Source organism: Fukomys damarensis, unplaced genomic scaffold, assembly GCF_012274545.1.
Source record: "Fukomys damarensis isolate Sample0158 unplaced genomic scaffold, DMR_v1.0_HiC HiC_scaffold_38, whole genome shotgun sequence".
Taxonomy (NCBI): Eukaryota; Metazoa; Chordata; class Mammalia; order Rodentia; family Bathyergidae; genus Fukomys; species Fukomys damarensis.
This window is the reverse complement of record NW_022900950.1, coordinates 16,428,499-16,453,918: the sequence shown is the minus strand read 5'-3', so window position 1 is coordinate 16,453,918 and position 25,420 is coordinate 16,428,499. Positions and strand designations below refer to the sequence as shown.

The following is a 25,420-nucleotide window of genomic DNA, read 5'->3' as shown; positions in this document are numbered from 1 at the left end:
CAGATTAAAAACTTTCCAATTAAATGAGCCAAAACATGGCAAGAATCATCACTGCCATGAAATAACAGCGCTTGAATCATTGTGATTCCAGTTATTGTCAATTCTTATGAGCTGGCTTAACATGTAAATAACCAGGAGCTAGGGGGCAAAAAAAGGAGCAAAAGGGATTCCGAACAGGTAGATTTCTGAGTAAGGAATTTCTTCTTTGGGGGGTGACTCCCTACTTATAAATGAGTCTTCTCCTTGAGGCAGACAAGTCACAGTCACCTTCAGGGCCGTGTTGGTATAGGGAAAGACAAGTTTCAAATCCCAACACCTCTATCAGGTTCCACTGTTGCTCCCACGCACAGATTAGGCCAAGACGCATTAATCACATACCTACTCTTATGTAATGCTGTGTCTTTTACCTGTGCTATGCTAAATGGCAGCTGTGTAACACAGATAGCATATATTGTGAGTCTGTAAAACAGTTATTGAGGATTAAATGTTAATCCCCTTCTCATTTTTACATCTACAGCTTCTGAAGTGTTTCATAGAATGAGAGAAGTACATTTTCAAAGGCACTCTACGATGTGCTTCAAAGTCCAGGGTTTGGAATCCTAAATATTAAAGATTCTAATCCCGGTGCTAAATTTTACTGTGGACCTTCAGTATGTTACTTAAATTCTCTACGCTTCAGTTTCCTCACGTGTAAAATGGCATAAAATAATTCCATTTCATAACATTGCAGTAAATATTAAAATAAATGTTTTAAAAATACTTGTAATGTTGTACTTGTAGATGCTTTTACTCAGTATGCTTATTACAAAGCTTATTAAATTTAAGTAGACAAAAGTCAGTAGATCTCATAGTCACTACAAAATTTCCTTTTTTCATTTTTAATTTAATTTGTGAAGCACAATTTATTTTTCATTTATAGAATTAGATTCTGTACCATTAATTCAGAAAGAATTCAATATTGTTATATAAATGGCCTGATGATATTACTGAATTTTCTTTTGTGTAATTGTAATCTCTTCTAAACTGCAAATCAGGGAGAAAATACTTTCAATATTCATTTCAGACCAATAGAAAATTAAAAGTTATAATTCGGTGGCAATTCAACTATTATACAATAATGGATTTCAAAAACACAGACATTAAGCTATAATCATTCTAGTTAATAGTATGCCTTTCTAATAAATGTTTTCCATTATGGTTAGAACCCCCAAAATGTCATAAAAACCACAGTTTATATTTGTAGTAGGAAGGAAAGAAAATGGAAAGTCTGATAGCTCTCTGATAAAATACCTGGATATTTTAGCATAGAATTATCACTTTTTATATTTCTTCTTTACAATTCTTCTCTAAGCTATAGTCTCTCACATTGTCACTGTGAGTATTGCTGTGTGTACTGCACAACACCAGGAGGTTGCCTTCATTAGACCACAATGAAGAGAGCCTTTTAGACTTGTGAAATTCACAGCCTACACAACTACGTGTGACAATCCTGGTTCCCTGCTTCCATGTCATTGTAGATTCCTTGCATTCAAAACTAAAGTGATATGACCTCAGCTCTGAATTGAATTTGACCAAATGTCAAGTATCCTGCAGTTAGAATAGCGTTCATCTTGGGGAATATTCAAATTTCTGGAAACTAACAAGGTAGACTCAAGGTGTGTGTCATAGGAGACTTTAAACATGTAATAAACATTGCTAACTTTTGGATACATGTGATGACAGCAGAAATGGGATTCTGTTTATATCTTAGTTTATGCAGCTCACTCCTGGGTGGCCTCATGAGATTGCAGAAAGTAGTAGTAGGAAGTCTGGCAAATTCTGGAATGAAGGAAGAGAATGGTAAACCAAAGAAAACTAGGATCAAAAAGTACTCTCAGTTGCGAGTATTTTATAGGTGACTTTAGTTTTTCCCAGTGGAATTTGAGGTGGGTGTTGTGGGGAACTCTGGCCTAAATGAAGAAGAGTTCTGTCTTGGAGTCTGACATTTAGCCACAAGGGAACACAGTTCTGAGCCTTTGGTTTCCTCTGTCTGTCTGCCAGTGACACTTAAAACATCTGTCTAGAGAACTCAACCTGGAATAGTAGATGTGCATCTGTCTTTTGTAGTGGAATCACAAAGCTTTGTTGTTGTTGTTATAATACAGTTCTGCTGAAAGTTTTTATTTCTAACCCCAGATGGAATTCTGACTCTGAGACTGGAATAGGAACAGAAGTCAGAATTGGGATTTATGCATTTCTGCATATGAATATTTTGTCTTAAGGGGTTCAATTTAACCCCAGGTGCATCAAGTTAGAGTTGTGTGTGCAACACAAATTTACAGTAAATCCTCCCTAGTATGAATGAATGTATGCTGAGTAAATACCCTAAAAAGATCCCATTAAAATATAAACATGAAAGAATGCTCGATACAGCTGTGGTCTTACCATTTGCCTTGTGCTGTACATCTGGCGGAAGCTGGTCAAGAGCATACCACTGGTAGTCTGGCTGCGTGGAACAATAAAACATTATTATAGCAATATGGACTTCAAACAAAGCATAGTGGCACATTAAAAATATAATTATGCTATGAGGCTCTTATTAAACAGGCAAAATAAAAGTAATTTCTACCAAACCTGTTGCCTATCTCCCCTCTTCCACTTACTTCCCTCATTGCTACCACCATCTATTCCAACCCCCTCCTCAATTCATTGTGTTTGGTTAGACCTTCTGTGATTTTGGGGTTGCAGTGTGTTTTCTTTGTTTCTTTCTTTTTTTTTAAATTGAGACAGATGTGTTTTGGATTTCTGCAGAAGTATAAACACTTCTGTGAAGCTTACTGAAGCCCATCAATAACACAAAGCATCTTACCATCAACAAATGCTCTTTGTAAAAACCTTACACTGGAGGCAATAAGAAGACCGGGAAAACAATACAAGTTTATTGTTTCTTATGGCTCAGGGAAGAAATCTAAGCTATCATGTGTATATGGTGTATAGAGGTTCAGCATGGTTGAGGCATGGAAAATTTCTTCTTTGTACTGTTCCTTGGCAGAAACCCTTCTCTAAATTCCTCAGTTTAGACTTAAAGGAATTAGACTCTTCTTTTGGAATTTTTCTCCAGGTTTACACATATTAAGATAGAACAGCTAGATATTGAATATCAGAGAACAAGAACAAATGACATTGAATAATTAATCAGCTCTAGACCTAAATGATCAAGATAGCTCCAAGGCTACCATCTTGGTGCTTAGCCCCTTGGAGCAACTTCAGCTTTCCCCGCCCACAAAGCCACTCTGTCTTGCTAGTCCAAACACTCACCCTGCATCCAACATCCCCACAAGACACAGAGAATACAGACCTTTGGTCCAATTATTTAATCATCTCCTATAAATAACGCAACAATGAGCCAGTAGGGAGCACTTTTTAAGGCTGCCAGACCATGTCAAAGAGTCTAATGTTTGGTTATCTGACAAGACCCTGAGAAAGGCTGCATTCAGTATAGTCTGACCCCACTTCACCTCAGCTCAGACACCTAGCCCCTCAGCTCCTTGGGGCCCACAAAAGAGCTAGAGGAGGAAATGAGCTCACCTCTGTTTTTTATCTTCACATTTATTTTAGATGTCTCAAGTAACACATAGGATAAATGACATGAGCCCCAGTTTTATATTCCAGGAAACTTGCCAAAAGAAGGTAAATATACTGTAATTTTACTAACAGTGTGGTATGTGGTTTAATTCAGGCTTAGATGTAGGCAAGCAATATAAAATACTCTTTTAAATTAACCTTCAGGTTTTGTTATTGAGATTTTGCTGAGTGGAATTCTGCTTGAAAATGTAGGCTATTATACATAGCTTGGAATTCTTTTCTCAAGATAGACCTTTATTTGGTGTTAATTTTATATGATCTAGACTTCCTTGCCTTTTCTAAGTAAAAGGAAAATTTTGTGAGCCATTCTATGCGAATTCTTTCCTTCTTTCCATTAATAAAGATTCCACAAAAACACTATCTCCTAGATAAATTTGAATGACCGAGCAAGTTTTATGCTTAATCTTTCACAGCATTATATCTCCAATTCCACAACCTTTAGGGGTTAAGCTCCTAAGAAAATTTCCATTTCTTTATGTTTGCTCAAATCTTTGCTCAAATCAAATTTACTTTTACATCCTTTAAAAATATTTTTAAAGAAATAATAGCTATGCTTGAGGATCCCAGAAAGTTATTGGTAAAGGCTGAAAAGCTGGAAAAGAGCTAAAGAAGACAGGAAAGAGAAGATGGAAAGCAACCAGCAAATGGCAACAGCAAGAAAATAAATTCTCAGCAGAATGCTGTGTCATACCAGCGTCAAATGAGAGATGCTCATTAAATCCTGAGGTCTTTGCCACCCAAAGAGTCATCTCCTCCCTTAGTGGGAAACAGGCTTGATGTCACAGTCAGATATGTAACATAAGAGTTTCAGGCAAACCAGAGAATAATGTTTTTTATAAATGCAGTTTTAAAAATCTCAGTTAAAAATCATCAACTTGCCGCACAATTAGAAGCATAAATAATAAAATCTAAGAGATGAGTACTGTTGTTTGGGAAAATTGAAAAAATGAAGAAAAATGTGTATTTTTCCCTAAATAATGGTTCTGCTTATGTAAGCAAAATGGGGCATACATGTCAGCACCCCCATCATGGGGGAAGGGTGAGAGCAATACTGCTCTGGAGAGGGACAGGAAGGGCGCTTCCGGCCTGAGTTTTTCAGGTTGACTGTCCAAATCAATTCCACTCACGGATAATGGCTCAACTGTTCATTTTATTTTGCCTGGGTAGACACAGCTATAGAGAACAACTTAAATGGGTCATTTTACTTTGGATCTTTTAAAAAAAGTCCTTCCAATCAGAAAATGTCAAAACCGTTTTGCCCACATGCAATGATATTCATAATGGGTCAAATAAGTACAACTGGAGAAAGGGTTTCATTTCTTTGTTTTGCTAAATCCTCTTTGCTTCTCTTTATAGATATTAGTATCCTTGAGTAGAGTCAAACAGGACCTTGGAAATGATCCATATAAAATGTTATGTTTGTTCAAGGAATTATAGTTCAATTTGCTATCTGTTAGTTAATTTATTCATATCTATGTGCCCCATGGATCCAGTGCCTCAAGGATAATTTCAGTATGTACATGGACCACTGAAACTTTGCAAATTAGAGACAGAGACAAAATAGAGGCTCTTTCTATAGACAATATTATGTGCCCAAATTCCAGAGATGCATGTCATTTCTACTAAAAGAGAAGACCAAGAGCTTATTACTAAAATAGAAACTCTTACTTACTGGGTGCTCCCGCTCATCCTGCACAGCCTGGGGCCCTGCTGGTTCTGATGGGTCCCGCAGGTGGAAAACTGTGCCACAGTTGCAGCTTGGGAGATACATCTGGGGAGAACAATGCTGTCAGTTCATTGGAAGTGGCTGAAATTGGGAAGTCACATGTACACTTGCTTTTTGCAACAAAGTTTGGTTTAAACCCTAAAGTTTTGCCTTATGTGCCATGATTCTAACTAGTTAAAAAAAAGTCAATAGAGACTGGGGACTGATACCAATGAGGTTTAAGAGCTAAAGTTTACCTAAGATGACACTACAACTAATTCTTCATTTTGAATAATTAGAAACACTTGAAAAATACATGCAGTTTACTGTGTCTGAGTCATGTTCATAGAGGGTCCTCATCAAATACAAACTATCCACTGAACCATAAAATAAGTTTTATTAAACTCCAGCCAGAGACATAATTAAGTTCGAAGCTGGAAGTTATGAATTAAGTTAAATAATATGTATGTATGTATGTATGTATGTATTTATTTATTTTTGTACCAGGGATCGAACTTGGGACCTTGCCCTTTTGAGGCAGGCAGCGGCACCACTAAGCTAAATCCCTGGCAATAGTATTTATTTTTAAAGCTACTGGAGAACTAGCAAAATGGAGTGATTCAGTGTCTAAGAAGAGATTTTATTTTCTAAAATCACAGTCTGTGATGTAGTTTTCCTCATAAATGGTAAAAGCAACTGTAAGAAGTACCAAGGAGATGTATTTCCCAGGTGTGGGTAGGTTTCTGAAGAAATCTTCATTTGAGTAAACACCCACTAAGTCTGGCTCCTTTGGTACCATGCTTTTCACAGCATGTGTTTTTCATGAATGTTAATGCTGAAAAACTTTGGTGGTTCCTAAGCACAATCCATCCATTCATATTTTAGTGGATAATGAAAAGCATGGGTTTTCCTAGGCCATCTGTAGCAGAGCTTAAGTGTGCTTTAATGGAGACCGTGAAAAATATTATACATGGGAAAAAATGTGTGGGTGAAATTTAAAATTGCTACTTAACCAGGACAGTGGGGCACAGGTACAGGTAACATACCTGTTTTAGTTGCCTTTCTAGTTTTTCTTTCTCCATCTGACAAGCTTTTATCTACAAGGGGAAAAAAAATTGTTTATCAGGAAGAGTTCAAGTCACTGGAGTCGAAACTAATCTTGACCCAGGTGTCAGTGACCTAATCAGAAGGCATTGAAAGCAGTCATGCCAATGAGAATCACATCTGGTTTAATTATGATATGCATTGATTCTCTCTTAAAATTCTTAAGTGAAATTTATAAAGCTGAATAGTTTTAAATTGTTGTTCCAATCTGTTTAGCCCATTCTAATTCTTAGCCTTGGATTAGTCTATTTTGATACACATGTAGAAACACCTTCTGAGGATCACTAAATAAAATTAGAATTGGACAGTCTGACATTCAAAGGCTTCCACCATAAGGTTTAGAAGATGTATATACAATTAATACAGGCCAAGCACAGATCTGCACTCTTCATGTACAGTAAGTTCTTAAAGCTCCCCAATGGCCTTATGTGATGCTTTATATTATAACCCCGTTCAATAGATGAGAACATGGAGACATGAGATGCTGAGTAATTTGCTCAAAATTACTTTGCTCTGCTTTCTGTCTTCTTACTGTTTAAGGCCCAATTTTATCTTTGTAGAGTCACCTAGACTGGCTTCTCTCCACACCTGATGCTCCTAGAAAAAACTGGCTTCCCTTTGTATCATACCATTGTTAACCCTACACTCCATGTTCTACATCCCTATAAAGCATGGTTACAAGTCCTCTGTCCTGCAAGGTAATTTCCAGACCTCACCCATCGGAACTAGTTATTTCCTCCTCCCCTCTCTTTTCACTTAACCTTATGTATTTACTATGTGACTTTTTAGCCCATTATATACTATGCATAACCAATTCTTGCCATTTGCCATAAATATCTATAAAGTCATTACAAACGTTGAACTAGTTCTCCCAAGAGAAATACAAGGTTAGGCTCCTGTAAGCCTCTGGTTACAACATTTTTTTCAACTGATTGGTATATAACCTTCTTTTATGTGCATTAATGTTTGAAGACATGTTATTTAATATATACTGTTGATTCATTAACACTAAACTCATAGTCAATAGCCACATAAGTTGTGCCTATACAAAGTTCAATTAACACACTTGTTTATTCATCTCAACCATGTTATATTTAAGAACCTAGACAGTACTTTAGCACTAGGTATGAGGTTTTTAAACAGTGAAATAGCAAAAAAAACCCACAAAAAACAAAAAAAAAAGCAAAGCAAACAAATAAAACATGACCCTAAACAAACCATAAAGGGACACATTACAGTGTATGAACTGAAACAAGAGGATCAAGGGAGGGGGAGGGGAGGAACAAGTGGGTAAAAGGATTGAAAATGACCAAGATGTTTTTATATGTGTGTATCAGTTTCTCAAACAAGTATCACTATTCTGTATCACAGACATAGAATAATTAAAGAACATAAAAAGGCAGAATACTGCCTTGTTTCAGCTGTGAACATGTGTCAGGTGACTCAAGTTTTATATTACATTGTTCATGTTTCACACACTAATTTGGGGAGTAGACAAATTCACAAATATAGAATTTGCAAATGATGGTGATAACCTATATATGTCTTTTTGGTGCATTATGAATCCTTCAATTGCAAGGACCGATTTTTTAATTTCCTCAAAGCACATGGCAGAATGCTTTGCAGAATGAAAAGATTAAAGTTAGATTACAAGGAACTGAAAGTGGCACTTTAATTTTACAACTAAATGAAACTGCTAAACATGATCCCTTTAATGGACTACAATTATGAAATGCTTTTGAGCCATGATTTGAGCTAGATCTTTTTATAGCAGTTCTCACCCCCTGTGCTTCTCCAATTAAGAGACAAAACCGAGAAGACATGAGGTGATTATCTTTATCCTTATTTTATAGGTGAGTGTACAGAGCAAGATTAGGTAATTTGTTTTGGTTTTAATGGACATTCTAGAGATGATTGTTTAATCTTTCTTATTTTACTGATGAGGAAAAGGAAGCATAACATCAAATAAATTGCTCAAGACCACTACCAAAAGAGTGTCAAAGGAAGCAGGATTATAGGGACTTTCCCCTATATTCCTCCTATTTCTAAGTACCCTAAGTATCTTTCACTTCACCGCATTGTCTACTGACCCATTGTTGGCTTAAAATATCCTAAGTGATAAAATGAATACACTCTCTATATATAACTAGTGCCAGAGTAATTTAACAAAAAAATTCCATTTAAACTTCAGTTGAACAACATTAATAGTATTCTACTTGACTAAAATAATGTCACTTCTTTTTATTGTATCATGACTTTTTTTCTGCTGTTATATATAACATAGATCATCAAGTAAATCTACTCTATCTCTTTGTGAGTTTTATTATTTTTTTCTCCTGGAGTGAAAAATAAAGAAAAATTTTGATAAGTCAATATATTACTTAGATCTGAAGATTGGTTCTTCACTTATAAACATAGTTTTGTCCTACCATACTTAGAAAATGCATTTATTTTGTTGATATTAACAGAAAATTACCTGTGGGTCATAACCTAAAATATTAAGTAGATAGATACATGCTCCTGACTGGAAAAAGTTTTGTAAAGATAAGACAGTAGCCAATCTTAGACACCAATTTGCCAACAATTTCAACATAATAAAATCAAATGAATAAAATTAAAATATAGCAGAAGTAAAATTACTATTTGTGCACTGGCAACTTTAAACAAGGCCACTTAGCATATAAGAAATAAAAATTGAGAGAGAAATTTCTTCAAGAATAATCAAAACATTTTCCCACCCATGTTTCATAAATTATTTATTAGGATGTCTAAATCATTTTCAGCAAATTATCTAATTATAATTTTATCCTTCTAATTCCTTTATGTTTTTCCTTCTAATTTTTTAGAAAGGAAATGGTTCTGCCCAATAATTTCCCATATAAAATTAAGAATTTCAAGTTAATCCTTGCAAACATATGAGGAAGGAAATTAAATTAATTTTGTAATATAGTTTTTATGAAGAAGAGATGATTAATAGCTTAAAACATTTTTTGAAGACTAAAATCTTCAAGCTAAAGAGCTACCATAGCACATCTCACACAAATTTCCTCTTTATTGAAAAGCAATGCATGATTCTGCAAATCAAAAATCTTGTGGTTTATTTTATTTCCTTAAGTCAAAATTGTGTTAGCTACATTTTTCTTCATTAACATCAATATTTGCTCATCATGGCAACTTCCTGAACCTACTTTTTATATATTTGATTACACTCAATTTTAGTTTGATTACATTTAATATATTCTTTTCCAGTAGACTGGCTTCCTTGAAACTGCTCTAGTTACATTAAATCTGAGAAGAAACTGAACAAAATCCTAAAGTTTCACTAGACAAATATATGGCATTTAAAAAACTGTAAGTTTTTAAAAGATAGGAACATTCCAACACAGCCCTTCAAAGGAAATGGCAAGAATTTGGAAACTACTTCACTGTATTTGAGTAGTAGGTAGTTCAACTCCCAGTCTACAAAGATAAATATTATGAGGAAAAGATCACAAGAACTGTATTTTATAAAAGACTTTGGAATCCAATTTCTTGAGTAATTCCTTAATATACTTAAGTTAAAAGAAATGTCCAGTCATTTTCTTCGCTTTACAAGATTGTGGAAGAAAGATTTCATAGCAGGTGCTGCCCTCTCAAAAACATCCAATGTCAATCCACAGAAGTTAAAAAAAAAGACCTCAGTATTTTTAAAATGAGAAAGAAAAAATAAGACACACATGTGTTTGACCAAGATTACTTTGCTTTGACTTATACCTGAGAAGTCAGCCGGTTCAACTGGGACTGAGAAGTTTGATTGATTTGCTGTAGCTCTTCTTTCTCCTGACTAAGTCTTTCTCGATCTGAGCGCTCCTTTTTGAAGTCTTCTTCATAGATTTGCACCTAATAGATATTAACTTGTTAGCTTACTTTTCTCTTAGGCCTTTTAAGTGATTTCGGAAAAAGTACAACCTGAGCCTTTGCAATGGGAGGCATTGCTGTCTCTGTTCATGACTACATCTTCATAGTAGGGTGGGAAGTGCACACGACTACAATTTTACCTTTCATTTTCATAGTGGTGCTTATTTATTTAACTTGTGAAAAGTCTTGTCTTCTATGAGTAATTCTGGAGGTAAGTGATAAGAAGAAACACTGTAAAATATTTTACCAGAATACTTTATAAACACTATTCCAAATATTCCAGAAAAGTGATCAAACTAAAAAACTAGTTATTGTTGTTGAGTGATGACTTGGAAGCTAGCATATGAAACTTAAAACAAATGAAACTTAGAAAATGAAGCAAAAGATTTCCCCTGAGACCATGATTTAAATTATTAATTATATGGAAACCTCACAGGAATTGAAACCAGGGTATCAGCCATGCTAGTCAGTCACTGATCACCATCCCCAGCCCTTCAGGGCTGGACTGCTACCCAACACTAATTCATTGCAGCAGTATTATTATTATTATTATTATTAATATTATTATTGATGTAATGAGAATTGAGCTCAAGGAACACTCTACCACCAAGATATATCCTCAGTCCTTTTTATTTTTATTTATTTTTTTATTTTTTGGGTTTTTTGAGACAGGGTCTCACTATGTAGTTGCAACTGACCTGGACCTCACTATGTAGTCTAGGCTGGTCTCGAACTCATAGCAATCCTCCTGCCTCAGCTTCCCAAGTGCTGGGATTACAGGTGTGTGTCACCATGACCGGCTAGTCCTTTTTATTTTTGAGATGCAGTCTTGCTAGATTAGCTAGGCTGGGATTACAGGTGTCTGCCACCCTACCCAGCTCACATTGTACTTTTATTAGGAGCAGCTCAACAAATTTTAACTAGAGGTATATCCATTTAGGTCAATAATAATAATAGAACAAAATGCAAAGGCAAGAAAAGAAATTAAATATTATAATAGCTGTTTATAGGTATAAATGCTTTGATAGAAGCATTGCAAGAAAACTACTTACAGCCAAGCTGATATTTTAATTTTATTTTTTCATTGAGAGATGAGGTTCCATTTCAAACACAGACTCATGCTCTGTCAACAATTACCAGTGTTATTTTCAACAGAAGAAGCCCACCTGATCAGGATTGACCACTCTAGCTGTGAGCCATGTCATCATTGTATTCAGGAAGGGGCAAAAATTCTAACTTTGTTTCTTGGTAAATTCAAAGCTCCCAGTGTTTCATGTGGGACTTGGTGATGTAATAATTATAGGCACCTGATTAGAAGCGTGCGCAGTTAAGATGTATATGCAGAGGGCCGGGGATTTAGCTCAGTGGTTCCGACGCCTGCCTCACAAGCTCAAGGGCCTGAGTTTGATCCCCAGTACACACACACACACACACACACACACACACACACACACACACACACACACAAAAGATGTATATGCAGAAAGTTAGCATAAGGAGTTGAATTTTGGTCGACTCTGAATGACTATGGAAAAAGGACACCAGCCACTGTCTGTACCGGACTTGAGCTAAAACATGACTATATCTCCATGTGTCAGAGCAGCTGTTCCATGGGGTATGCATTATGTGAGTGCCAAAGAGGATTCAAGTGTTTGAACACAGATAGTGCTCCCTACCCCGCAGAGAATTCTGGCTAGCACCAACAGTACTTCAGAGGTTGAGAATTTGACAGAGCTTCAACAATCTGAGAATTACCCTTATTCTCTCCATGGGTTTATTTTAAGTCATTTACATGATCCTAGTGTAATAATGAAGCAATTATGCAAATGTGATTGCTAGAAGAGAAAACTCGACTTTACCACCAAGTGCTTTAAATTGTTTAGCTCTATTTGCTTATAGTTTATTTCCTATGAACTTGTAACTATAAAGTAAGTTAACAGTAACACAATTGCTGAAATAGTCTGTGTATTGCAATGAGAATGCTGTTACTGACATTTGCTCAGGGCAAAATTAGCCAACAAATCATACTGAGAAAGAAATAATATTTTCCAGTCCTTTACTCTATGACAGTCTCTGCTCCATGGCTAATATGTTATTGTCAATTTGTACTTCAGGGATTGTGATTTCTCTATGTAGCTTATATTTGTTGATATTGCCATGTACCATTCTAATCTTTTACCTAATTGGTAAAAGAAGGAAAGAAATGCATGGCTGGTCCCCCAGGAAGGCAAACTCCAGCTAGTAGAACTAAATTTAGTGTAAGTAGTTGAGGCAGTGCTACATCCTCACAGTCCCATGTTGATAAATCTAGAAACCATGCCTAGCACATCCTAGGACTTGCTGTCTTCTTGGCAACAGTGAGTGAGTTCTGATGAACAGAGAGGAGGAAGCTATTGTACATTGACAAATTGTTGGTGGTACATGTGTGTGGGTAGCTGCACAGTGCAAAATATTCTTTTTAAAGCTGTTCTTATTGTTGAGGCCAGCAGTTAGAAGTCGATTGCACCCCTGCAACTATTTTCTGAAAAGAGTTTGGGTTAGCAGTGTTTTCAAAATAAATCATGCCTACATGAAATTCTGTTGTTTTAGTGCCAACAGAATCTCATCCAAAGGTTAAGTAGCATGCTCCTCTTTTAGCTGTGTGATCATGACAAGCCTTTTAACTCAACTCCTTCTTTTATAAACTATGGGAATGAAGTAGCCGATCTCTAGTCTTCCTATCAAGCTTTAAAATTAGAAAATTCTAATTGAAAGCAGTGTGAAAACCTGTGACATACTTTGAATAGGAAGATATCCAAACATGGCCGAAGAAGCACGAACAATGGGCCCAATGTTCTCCTCACAATCAAGCCACTTCCAACTTCTCACCTGTTGTTTGAGGACCTCCATTTCTGTTATCATCTCTGTGTGGTTGCACTCAACTTTAGATTTCCAGGCACAATCCTCAAAAGATGAAGAACTCTCAATTTTCAAGACATCCTGAAGGGCCTACATTATGAAATGAGCACACTATTAATCTGAGATCTGCCATACCCTATGAATTCCTCTGTAGCGCTACAATTGTCTCAAGTGCACCCACAAGGTAGCATTTCATTTCCAGTGCTGCTTATGTAACCAAGTAGCTTTCTTCTCTGATTTTCTTCATATGTATATTTTCAGAATTTCTGTCTCTTCTCCATGATGATGCTTGTTACTCATCCCTCATTATTATATGGGGGGGGGCATTTCCTAGAGATCAAACCCAGGACCTCATGTATGTAAAGCAAGAGTTCCACCTGAGAAATACCACCGGCCTTGCTGGACTTTGTATAAAACTACACAGTTCTAGGAAATATAAGAATAGTGACTTCTAAACAAAAAGTATATGAATAGTAGTAGAGAGAATCTAGGGTGGGATGAGCTAGCTGGATGTGGCCAATTTACATGTCATTCTATGTCCTACTCCCATGACTAGGCCTTTTCTGTAGATCTTGTTATTTGAATGTTCTGGTCTACCTTTCATATGATTCAGCATTTCAGAAATTTTTATATTAGTCAAATATGAAATGTGAGTCTAATAAACATGCAGTCCATCTTGGGGTTTTCAGATTTTCTCTAGCAAATCCCCATAACTCTAGAATGAGTTATTTACTACCAATACTGACATACTGAGCACATCCTCTCATCTCACAATGGTGGGATTTAGACAAATCAACTTTGCCCATGGGTGGCCCGGGCTGTACAGCCTTAGAGAATTTTCACTTTGGTTAAACATCTGGCTTCTCTGTAGGAACTCGATAAAGACAGAACCCTTGGGTATTGTCTTCAAAGCAAATATTGAATTGAGTACACAGCATTTTGTAAACTTCTAAAAAACATGTGTTAATTACTAAGCTGATATAAATTTCTCCAGGTGAAGGGGTCAGCAACTTGTGCAAGTAGGGAAGGCTCAAGGCTCCATGCTGTGTGGGCTGGTGTGCACAATCAGACGCCTACATCAAAATTTTTAATAACTTGTATTTATCATCATGAGAAAGAAAGCTGTCATAAAATAGAAGAATAACTTTTTATACTCCATTAGGTCCAAATACAATGTGCTTAATGAGAAAGAAAAATCACTCTACACAATCATCACTTTACATTTATGTTTTTTAGTGACAGTTTAAGGTGTAGATGAGTGGGATGACTCCTGGATTTCAGTGCCCTTTCATTTTTCTCTCATTACTTATAAGTGAAGTATTATGAATTATCTTAGTGTATGATGGCCAATCAGTCTCAGGTGCAAAATTGGCTATTGAACATATTGTGTACTAGCTCATTTATTAATTTATCTCTTCTTCCTTTCATCCCACTCAATAAATATTTAGGAACTTACTGTGAGAAAGACCTTGTTCTTGGAACAAGGACACAGCAATGAATGGACACAGAAAAAACTCAGGGCCACATCATGAGCATTACCATTGTGAGTCTCATCCTCCACAAAAACACATATTATATTTTGCAATTGCATAGTTATAAAGATGAATATATAATTTATGAAACCTGTTTTCAAATTAAAAGTTTACTTTTTTTCTGATCTTAAGAAAACCAAGACATAGTCATGTCTGCCTAAATATACCATGAGCCTTGAGCACTGTGCCTAGGGCACTAGCAGAAATTTCTAGCATGCAAAATTCCTATTCTCAGGGGGTTTACCATCAAAGTAGGAGGCAAAAAATAGACAGGGTAATACACATGAGACATGGACATATATTAGGTAGTAATAGGTTCCAAGGAAAAAATAATTTAGGGTATAGAAAGAGCAAAACAGGTAATTTTAAATAGAAGATCCAGAAAAGTCCTCTTTGAGAAAGTGATATTTATACAGACATAAATTTTACTCAACTTAATTTTTCTTGAGATCTTGTGATTAAAATCACCAGAATTATAAAATTACTATTATTCTAATTTTTGAAAATTCTGTTAACTGTACCTGCAGATGCAATAAAAGTGATGCCTGCACAGGGACATGAGCAGTAAGGTAATTTTTGCCTATTCTAAGACAGTCATTATATCCTGGTGTCTACATTTAAGGAAACGAGGTAGGGAATGTTGAAAAATTTAACACAGTATCAAAAAGGGAGGGCTTTCAAATATAATTCCAATTATCCTTAGTTTTTCTAACTTATCTGTGAAGGACATTCCAAGAATATCAGGAAAAAACATATTTGCCCTGGAATTTTATGTCTGAACATTTTCTTTCACTCTTATAGGGTAAAATACATTGTTTATTTTTTCCCATCTTCTCTTGAATGACTTGAGCCACAGGCAGATCTAATATAACAACACATTTGTAAATCATCTTGTCAACAAACAAGCACATACTTGACACTTTGGAGATCCTTAAATGACACTTCTGAACACAAACTGACTACAACCACTCAAATCCAAAATCAAAGGATTGAATATATTTTAAATATCAATCACCTACTGCGAGGCTGGAAGCCACATGCAGCTTAGATTTTGTCATGAGTGTCAGGGGAAATATGCTGGTCTACAGGAAGTTTTTGCTCTGATCTCCCAATGCTTGACCTAGCCCAGTACCTTATTGAGTCGTTTTATTTCACATTCGTAATGTTCCTTCTTCTTATTTGCAAGAGCGTTTTTTTCCTTCAAAAGCTTATTCTCTTTCTTCAATTCCTGTATTTCTTCATTTAGGTTCTCCTTTTCCTTCTGAAGTGAAGAACAAGATGAAAATCCATAAAATCCAAAGAAGATGATACTAAGAATCCTTATACCTCAGCTGCTGGGGACCCTGGAGGGGTCATCCTTCTGGAATACAGCACAAACGGGCCCTGCCAGATTTTCTCTTAACATTCATTTGAGCAATATTCTTTGAGAGGAGGACAGAGTTAGGACTGAAGACATCTTTCTTGCATAAAACCTTAGTTATTACCTCCTAGACGTTTGGGGACCCAAGAAAAAGATATCAAAATCTCCAATCCTTGCTTTCAACAATCAAATAAATGGATCTGCCGAACAATCCAGTTTCCCTGTACTGTTGCTGAATGATGAACATGCAACTCAGTCAAAGAAGTTGAAAAATCCTAAAGTGAAAAATCTGTTCGTGCCATGAAGCTATTCTAATTATCTCAAACACATTCCTGTGTATTTCTGTACTGGTCAAAGGGAAATTTTAGACAGATAAATAAATTCTAGACAGATAAGACCCTTTTCTAAAGATAATTACTCAGAGCACAGGATTACTGTGATTATTATTTTTAAAGATGAAGATCAGCTAACTCAACTGTTATCATGCCTCTGTGTTTTAGATGATCATCAAGAAGTCTAATGTTTTAAATAACTGAGGGTTAGTTCCTAGAGACTAACGGGCTCTGGACTCAGACTTTTATATGTCTCTTATCTCTCAATTTTATGGAGTTGACAGTAAACTTTTTGTGGAGTAAATTGGATTCTTAATGAGAATATGGCCTAGTAAAATAAATATTGCAGAATATAGGAAACTCAAGATGAAAAAACAGCTAATATATGTATTAAAATATACTACCTTAGTCATTAGTATTTCCCACGGCAATCTACTTTAGGCAATCATTTTCTTTAAAAGTGGAAATTTTACTATTTGCACTTATTTAAATGAAATGAGTTTATAAACTTGGAAAATGAACCAATCATTTTCTTATTTAGCATAATTTAAGAGAAAATTACTTCAACAGCAAAAGTATTCCAATTGCAAGAAGAAAAAATTACTAAGATTCCTCATCAGGATGTAATTGGAATAGGAAGTGGCTGCCACAGAGCAGAACCATGTTTTCCTGATTCACTATGACAAAGCCATCCTCAGCCAGATAGGAAAACCTGGACTGGCATTGTCTGCTCCTGTCAGACACGGCCTTAAGCCTCTTAACCATTGTGTATGTTTTAAAATATTGCCAACGCCTCACAATAGTGGTGATAAAACTTCACCTGAGAATGTTCTGAAAAGAACTTACTGTTCTTTTCTAGTATGCCTAAACAAAGAGACCTTTCAAGTTTGTTGTCTCCTTTTCTTTTTTCTTTCTTTTTCTTTTTTTTTTTTTTGTACTGGGAAACGAACTTGGGTCCTTGCAAGGTAGACAGTGGAACTACTAAGCTAAATCCCTGGCTCCTTCTCATTTGCTACGAAAGCCATGAAGTCCAATCACTGAAAGTGAAATCGGAAAAAAAAAAAACAAACCCAGAATCCATTTAGGAGAAACTTGTCATCTTGATTGTCTCTTTCTAATTCTTTATAGGGACAGCAAAAGCATTAGAATCTGAAGATGAGATGCCAAGTTCTATTTCCATGGTACTGCTTTATCAATGTTCCAAAGCCTTGTAGCTTTCTTTACACCTCATCTTTCTCATTTATCTCTGCTTAGAACTAGGGACTGAACCCAGGGAGATCTTGTTTTATTTAATATTGACACAGGGTCTCATTAAATTGTCCAGGCTGGCCTTGGATTTGTGATCCTCCTCCCTCAGCCACTGAGGAGTTGGGATTACAGGTAAATTCTGTTTAGCATGACAGTTTTCTCATCTTCACATGGCAAGCATATATTCCTCCAAAGTGGGCTAACAGTGTTAAATGAGATAAAGATGATGACATGCTTTTTAAACTGTTTTATTTTTCTGAGTACAAAAACAATACCTTCCAGGCACAGCAGTGTGTACCTGTAATCCCTCTACTCAGAAGGCTGAGGCAAGAGGATCACAAGCTTGAGGTTAGCCTGAGTACTTTAGGGAGATCTCGCCTCAAAAGAAAAAGCAAAAGAAAAAATGACTGGCGATGTAGCTCAGAGATAAAATACCGAAGAGTTTGATCAATAGTACAAGAAAAAAGAAAAGCATATTTGTAAAATTCTGTAAACTGGAAAGCCATTATACGGATGTATTGTACTTCTGTTACAATCAGTAGTAATCAAAATAACATGTGAAAAGAGAAAATTGTTTTTCTTCTAGTCTGAAATGCCTTAGAAAGGCTTCACCTAATCCATGGACTACTTCCCTCTGTTGGTGGACCTGGCAAATATTCCTGTTGTGCAATACAGGAAGATAGCAGTCTTTCATCTCCCTCGATGGTGCTTGAAAACTTGTGTAACCCACACCCTCACACTTTGGTTGTTGCTCTGCAGTGAGCTGGTGTTAACCAACAGTAGGTTTTTGGCAGGAAACCGCCTCCAATTTTCACTCAGGTCCTTTTTGTTGTGGCCTTGCCCACCTCTAGCTGCGGGTCCCGGGTCTGGTCACGTGGCCTGGTGTCCACCCTCTGACTCTGTGGTTGCTCCTGTTGCTGTCGCTCCTTCTCCAGGGTTCCCCAGACTCTTTCTGCAGCTACCAATTTCATTTTCAGCTCTGCGACCTGAGGGAGTCAGTCATAGACAGTGGCAGACACCTGTTCTGAGGCCCACACCCCCAGCCATTTACTCCCAGATTACAAACTTGTCCCTTTCCAAGATACACCCTGAGAAGCTCTATGTTTGAACACTCACAGCACAGATCAGGGGACTTGGATTTTAAAAAGAAGTTTGGTCAATCGTGAAAAGCAACACCTTACATGGAAGTAACTTCTGGATCTGTCCCCCACCACCCTTAGGAGGGAATGAAGACCTAGGTCCCAGACTGGTGGTCTCTTGTGTCATCTACTCTCAGCTCTCAGGAGGGGCTTGGCTGATCAGGAGAGGGCAGTGGGGGATCAGAGTGCAGGAAGAACAACAGCCTGCACCAGGAATGTAGGCATGGCTTTTAACCTCTCAGTAACCTGCAGCACTGGGCTTCCTAGGAGATGCCAAATTAGGCTTCAGGTCCAGTGAAAGAACCTCTTCAAAACATCTGTTTTCACACCCCCTGCCTGCAAGCAGTTCAGGAATGCAGCTTGAGCATTCTCTTTGAATGTCTGTCTCTAATATGTGGAGTCCCAAAGTACTCCAGCACATATACCGCAAAGCACCTTGACATTGCCTAGAGCAGTGGGAACATTGTTTTTACACCTTCTAAATTTAATACTTCTGAGTGTCAAAATGGGGAACAACGATGTTGGATTACTCACTTGTGGTTGTTTCTTAATCCTGAATCTAGGAGAATTTACTTTCTGTTTTTGAAAATAGAATACTTTAAAATTATGAATGACTTTTACCTATTAAAGGAGATTTTCACTCTAATGTTCCTTTCTATCAAAGCAAAAGCTTGTTACAGTGCATTTACTTTGGGAGAAGTGTTTCTCCCTCACTTTCACTGTGAGCACTATTTGTTTCTTTATGGAAAATTAAAGAATTACAGGCTTAGCCTTTCATAACACAAACTGTCCAGAACCTGAGCTGTAACCCATGTATTTATGGCTGCTAGAAATAAAAAGTAGGGCAGGATGCTACATAGGGTAGGATAGGAACTCTTGAGACATCACTGGAGGCTGTTGTTAGCATATTTCTTTACTGATGCACAAGACCATTCAAAGACACTGCCCATTAATCATCAGTACCATGAGGCCAATGATGCACTCATCACCTCCCCGTTGCCCCTCATTTGTCAACAGTTGGGAATCCACAAGTCTCTTTCAGCTGAAATCAATGAAAATGTTCACATACTTGGTCCCACCAGGATTGCAAAAATCCCAAATAGAAGTTTTTACCTTTCTTTCATACAACTCTTTCATATTTCTAAACTGCTGATCCCATTGCTGATTAACTTCCAGGAGCTGAAATTAGTAAAATTTGGTAAATTAATAAAAGATTTCTGCCAATTTCAAAATTTGGGCAACCCACAATTACTTTTGGTACCAGGGGTTGAACTCTGGACCTTGAGCTTGTGAGGCAAGCAGCAGAATCACTGAGCTAAATCCCTGGCAACCCACAATTACTTTTTAACTTTGCTGAAATTCTGGAAGCCATAGAGGACACAGTGTTCCTTCCTGTAAGTTCTAGTTGGGCTTGGATGATTTAATCAGAAACTTCCTCCCCTTTTCATAACTTTCTAACATATGAAAAACTATTAAGAATTAGGCATATCAAGCCAAGTCAGCTGAACAGTTGATCAACCACTTTGACTTCTCTTAATTATTCAAATTTCTGTCTTCTTTGCTTAATGTATCTAGAACTTATAAAAATTATAAGTATAGGTAATTTTTTGTAAGATTTATTAATGAATTGTTACTGATTTATGAAAGTTTTTCTCAAATCTTTATGTATTTTTATGTGCTTATACTGACTGTTATAATAAAATCTATAACTTTAAAAGAAATTCATATTAAAGTCTATTAACTGATAATCATTTGCTTGCAGTAATGTGCTTCAAAGATTAACGCATTATCTGTGATACATACTCAATGAATGGCTATCACAGTTTTAAAAGTATAGATTTCAAGGAATAATAGTTTCACCACAAGACAATATTTAGTGCAAACACTTTAAAGGTTTTTTAAAACTATTTTCTAATTAGAAGAAACAACACTATCACCTGTTTTTGTTTTGGGGGAACTTTGTAGTTTTCAAAGTTAAGATAAATTATGGCACTTAGCAATATGAGACAGACACCAAGAATATAGTCAGAATGATTAAAAAAAAGAGACAAAACTGTCTCTTAATTAAAAAACAAAACAAAATACCTAATCCAGAATAACAGTTGCATATTAGGTAATTCCTAGGGTAGAAATAAACGTGGTAGTTAGAATACGGCTACATAACGTAATTGTATAATACCTGATCTGTTGGCATTTTGAGGATTAACATTCTTCTGCTACTAACATTACTCTGCAACTGTTCAGTAATTTCCCAGAAGGGCACAATATTCTATGCAATATCAAAGAGAAGCATAAAGTGTTATAGAAAAGAACACAAAAGATACAATACATGGAATGGGTGAGGAAATAAATTACAAAATTGATAATATATGGAATGCTAAAATGGTTGCACTTTTCACTTCTCTTCTGTCAAGTAAAGTAATGAGATTTTAACATTCATTAAACTTGGATAATAAAAACAGCATAATTAATAGTAGCTGTTAGTTCTCAATAACATTTTAGAATTAAAAATATTTTTAGGACAATGATTCTTATTCCCTGTGTATTAGGATGCCAAGTTCATGAAGTCATACCACCTAAATCAGTTGTACTAAAAGTCTTAAACAGTTTGAGTTTCAAGATATGTCAATTTGCAAGGTTTGTTGAAGGACAGAGTTAATAAACTTACAGGGTCCATGTGGGAAGCATCTAATGTTTGAGAAAGTTGGGATTATAATATCAGACTTATTACATTTTTCATTCAGCTTTGCACAAATACTGAGTAAAAAATTTCCTTTCAAGATAATGCATCCCAGTATCCTAGAGACAAATATTGTTGCTTAAAAACAAAATTAAAAGATACCAAAGGGTATTTTATTCTCAGCATTAATCATATATGGATAATTATTATTTTTAAATTACCTCTTTTCTCTGTTTTTCCAAGTATCTTATCTTGTGTTCAAGAGTGCTTGTCAAATTCTTTCTTCTTGATGATTGAGCACACTTAAAAAAAAAGATTGAGATAAAATAATCCACAAAATAAACAAGAGAAATACTGTCCTTCATAAACCCCATACATTTAGTCAACTCATATAATGTGTCAAAAAATATCTGATTCTGGGACTGGAGATGTGTAGCTTACTGGTAGAATATGTGCTTAAAATTCAAAAGACTCTAGGTTTAAACCTCAGTAACACGCACACACACACACACACACACACATTCCAATTCCACTAGTAACAATCCTCACAAGTCCTTCATAGCGACTTATTAATGTATCAGCTTCATATTATATTTCTGATTCCTTTATAGAATTTAGTTAACAAAATAACTTTCCAATAATTAATAAAAGTACCTGCATGATGAACAAGCCAGAAATTTTAATTTCATGAATTTTAATATCAATCTTTTTTCAATGAAAGACAAGAAGATAATAGCTTGTAGAGATCAGGTAAGTTTCTGGAGATATCTCAAACACAGCGAATTGATTATAGAACTGTACAACTGTGATTGAGGTTGTTAATAGAAACATCAATGATCATGACATAAATATACAAATGGGCATAGGTCATCTGGTACTATGTAATTGTAACAAGTTTAGACACATAATAAATTATTGGCATAATGAAAAAGTTAATCATTTTCCTTTTAGTTATATTTTTTTCAAGGATGGGAGTATTTATTTAAAAAATACACAAAAGCTCTAGAAACCAGCTGCCACCTGGATAAATCAACCGGCAACACTCACTCCATTTCCTCTATTGTAACATAATAGTTTTACAATCTTATCTCTGACTCATACGAATAATATAATGAACTGAGTGATGGGATAGTTCCTAAGTCTGTATTCAGTTTCAGGCTCCACAGTTACTATGGACCATACAATTACTTAAAGGCATTTATGAACAAGAAATATTTTCAAATATGTTGGTTTTTGCCAGAAATGTTTTGAGGAAACAGCTCTTTTACAATCGTTGTGGTATTTCAAGGATTTTTTTTCATTAGAAATAATCTATAAAATTGTACTATCTTTCTCTACTTATGCATGTCTCAAGTATTTTAGGGTGTGATATTTTTACACCTATATAGATATTGCTGTTAGTGTTCTTGTTTGAGATCAGAATTTCAGGAAAGGGAGCAAGACATCTCTATTTTAAACAAATGGTCTAGATAATCACAATTTTTACTGAAGTTCAGTATCCTCCTAGCCTAGATAATGCTTAGAAATGTGAGTTTTGGTTCCTCAAAAAGTCCTCCTTTCTATCTATAATGTAGACAAAAATATGTGGCAACAAACATCTGTATGCTTTTGCCTTTTGGAAATCCAGTTGCAGTCAGGTTTGTTGTTGTTGTTATTGCTGCTGTTTGCCCCCACAAATAATTTTCCCTGAAAAGATTTATAAAATGCTTTGACTCTTCATTTTCATTTGAAAATGAGAATTCTTGAAAAGCTAGATACTAAATCTTCAGCAGAATCTACTTACAATTTTAGGAGTACTAATTTTTGAAACTTGGGAGTAATACTCAATTAGATGTGGGGGAGATGGAGAAGGAGGAAGGGTTAGGAAACATAATGAATATGAATAGTTTGTGAGCTATCCAATATTTCTCTGGAAATTAACTAGCATTTTAGCAATGGTTTATGTTCCTCAGGTGTGTAGTAAAATATAGCAAAGTCAATCAAATACAAACATTGTGGGGGAACTTTCCATTTGTATTTGGTTTGCTTTTTAGGTGCTAATAAAAGCATCCAATATTGTAATAATCACAAAGATTTTTAGTCATTCAGTTATAGTAAGGGCCTGTGCACAGAACATTTACTCCCAATAAGTAATTCCCCATAATTATATACTATGAAATATAATCTGTGTTTGATGTATGTAAACATCGGGGCCTTTCTCTAATCTAACACCCAGACCAACCTCTCACATATTCAAATTCTGACAGAATAAAATTAAATATCTAAATTTTAAATGAACAAAGAGTTCTATATAGTTTCTCATTTTACTTTAGTTACCGCTTTTCAAAAAAATAAAGACACACATTAATTACTTGGTAATTAAATAGTAACTAATTAATTAGTTACCAATTACATCATATAGTTCTTCTAGCAACTGATCAAAAGCTATAGTTTCAATTGCAAGTATATATTTTACTATAAACACTACTATTGTTTTACTTATAACCACGCAATACACTATTCTTTTTAGATATTTTATTCTGAACAACAATGTTGTAAATTAAGAGCAAAATATTGAACACACTGAATTGGAAAGCTGAAAGGAGTTTGAACGGATTTAATCCTATCAATCTGTAGAAGACAGTCCTGTGAGTTTGAGGTAATGCGATAGTCACTCAAATACTTTTTCTATGCCTAATAACATTGCCTGTAAATATACAGCAGATCTTAGTTAACACATTAGCTGTTTCTGCTCTTATATATCATTGCAGAGTTAGAAATTTTATCCATGCTAGATATGGCCAATTCATCCCCAGAAATGTGTTTCTTACCTCTGTATGCTCGGTAGTACTTTGTGCAGCATTCATTCCAGCTGTGCCTTCTGCCAAATGCGCCATGGAAGCTCTTTCTCTGCAAGTCTGAAAAGCAAAGAGCAAAAGGGGGGGGCGATCTCTTAGGATATCTTTTTGAGTGAGATCAATCATACAAAATTTGAAAAACCTGACCACCATTAACTCATGTCAGAAAACAACAATGGCAATTTTTCATTGAAAAGGAGCAGAGGTGATTCTGTGTGCATTACACAGAATAAACTTATAAGCACAGAAACTGTTTTTTTAACTTTTCTTTTCCAAGCAGGGATTTCCCAGGATGTCTCAAGTAGGCAGGCTGTGACTAAGACCTGGGGCTGATTAGCCTTGCTACGATATGTAAATTGTCATTCTTCCTTTACTGGCAGTTTCTCCCTCTGGAGGAGGAAGTTACCACCACAAAAAGCCTGGTCAAACCAAGTCTTCCTTGGTAGCCTAACTGCCACAAAGGCATTATATTTCCCACAGTAATTCAGTAACTGTTGCTTTTTTGACAACTTGAATTCTTATTTCCCTAAAAGCATAATTTTCTGGCAATGTCTTCTAAATATGAGTTTAGCTGTGTAAAACTTAATGAATCATACATATTTCTACAAATGCTACTAATTCTTATGAATTAAAAGAGAAAATGATTTCCCCAAATGGGAATTATTTGCAAATCTTATCTCCTATAATGACTGGAAAGTTAAACTTAATTAAATCTAGAAGTCTCTATTCCATAGGTTTTTCAGATGTTCACCAAGTTATTTGAAATTAAAGCTTTATTCCTCTTACATTTTAGCTTTAATAGTAGACTCTTGTTATTTTAGGGCTTTCAGGTAATGCAACACTAGAAAAGTCAACCAAATAAAAGCTTGGAAGTGACTTGGAGCTATACAAATGGGCCACCATTTTTGGATTTATAGGAGTGAGAGCAAAAGAAAAGACTTAGAATATAAAAATAGAAAATAATGTGTTGATGAAAGGAAAAAAGAAATTACAATTAATCACTTAGACTTGACTATGACATATCCGTCTATTCATAGGATAAAGCCTAAAACTTCTGAAATGCA

At 35.6% G+C, this 25,420-nt stretch overlaps 1 protein-coding gene across 5 annotated transcripts in view; it reads right to left on the bottom strand.

The window, feature by feature from the left end:
• The window catches only part of Tnip3 (TNFAIP3 interacting protein 3), a 112,435-nt gene that overhangs the window by 27,491 nt on the left and 59,524 nt on the right, over window positions 1–25,420 (bottom strand). For 3 of the 5 annotated variants that reach the window (XM_019205584.1, XM_010610982.2, XM_019205578.1), the window contains exons 4-13: window positions 24,330–24,416; window positions 21,741–21,821; window positions 19,953–20,018; window positions 18,546–18,686; window positions 15,893–16,021; window positions 13,199–13,318; window positions 10,187–10,312; window positions 6,376–6,426; window positions 5,297–5,395; window positions 2,425–2,485 (exon numbers count right to left, since the gene is read on the bottom strand). In XM_019205584.1, the coding sequence (XP_019061129.1) occupies window positions 2,425–2,485; window positions 5,297–5,395; window positions 6,376–6,426; window positions 10,187–10,312; window positions 13,199–13,318; window positions 15,893–16,021; window positions 18,546–18,686; window positions 19,953–20,018; window positions 21,741–21,821; window positions 24,330–24,416 (961 nt within the window). Of the gene's footprint in view, window positions 1–2,424; window positions 2,486–5,296; window positions 5,396–6,375; window positions 6,427–10,186; window positions 10,313–13,198; window positions 13,319–15,892; window positions 16,022–18,545; window positions 18,687–19,952; window positions 20,019–21,740; window positions 21,822–24,329; window positions 24,417–24,619; window positions 24,677–25,420 lie in introns of those variants that run through there. The other 2 variants (XM_010611000.2, XM_019205586.1) reach the window with 2 other exon arrangements.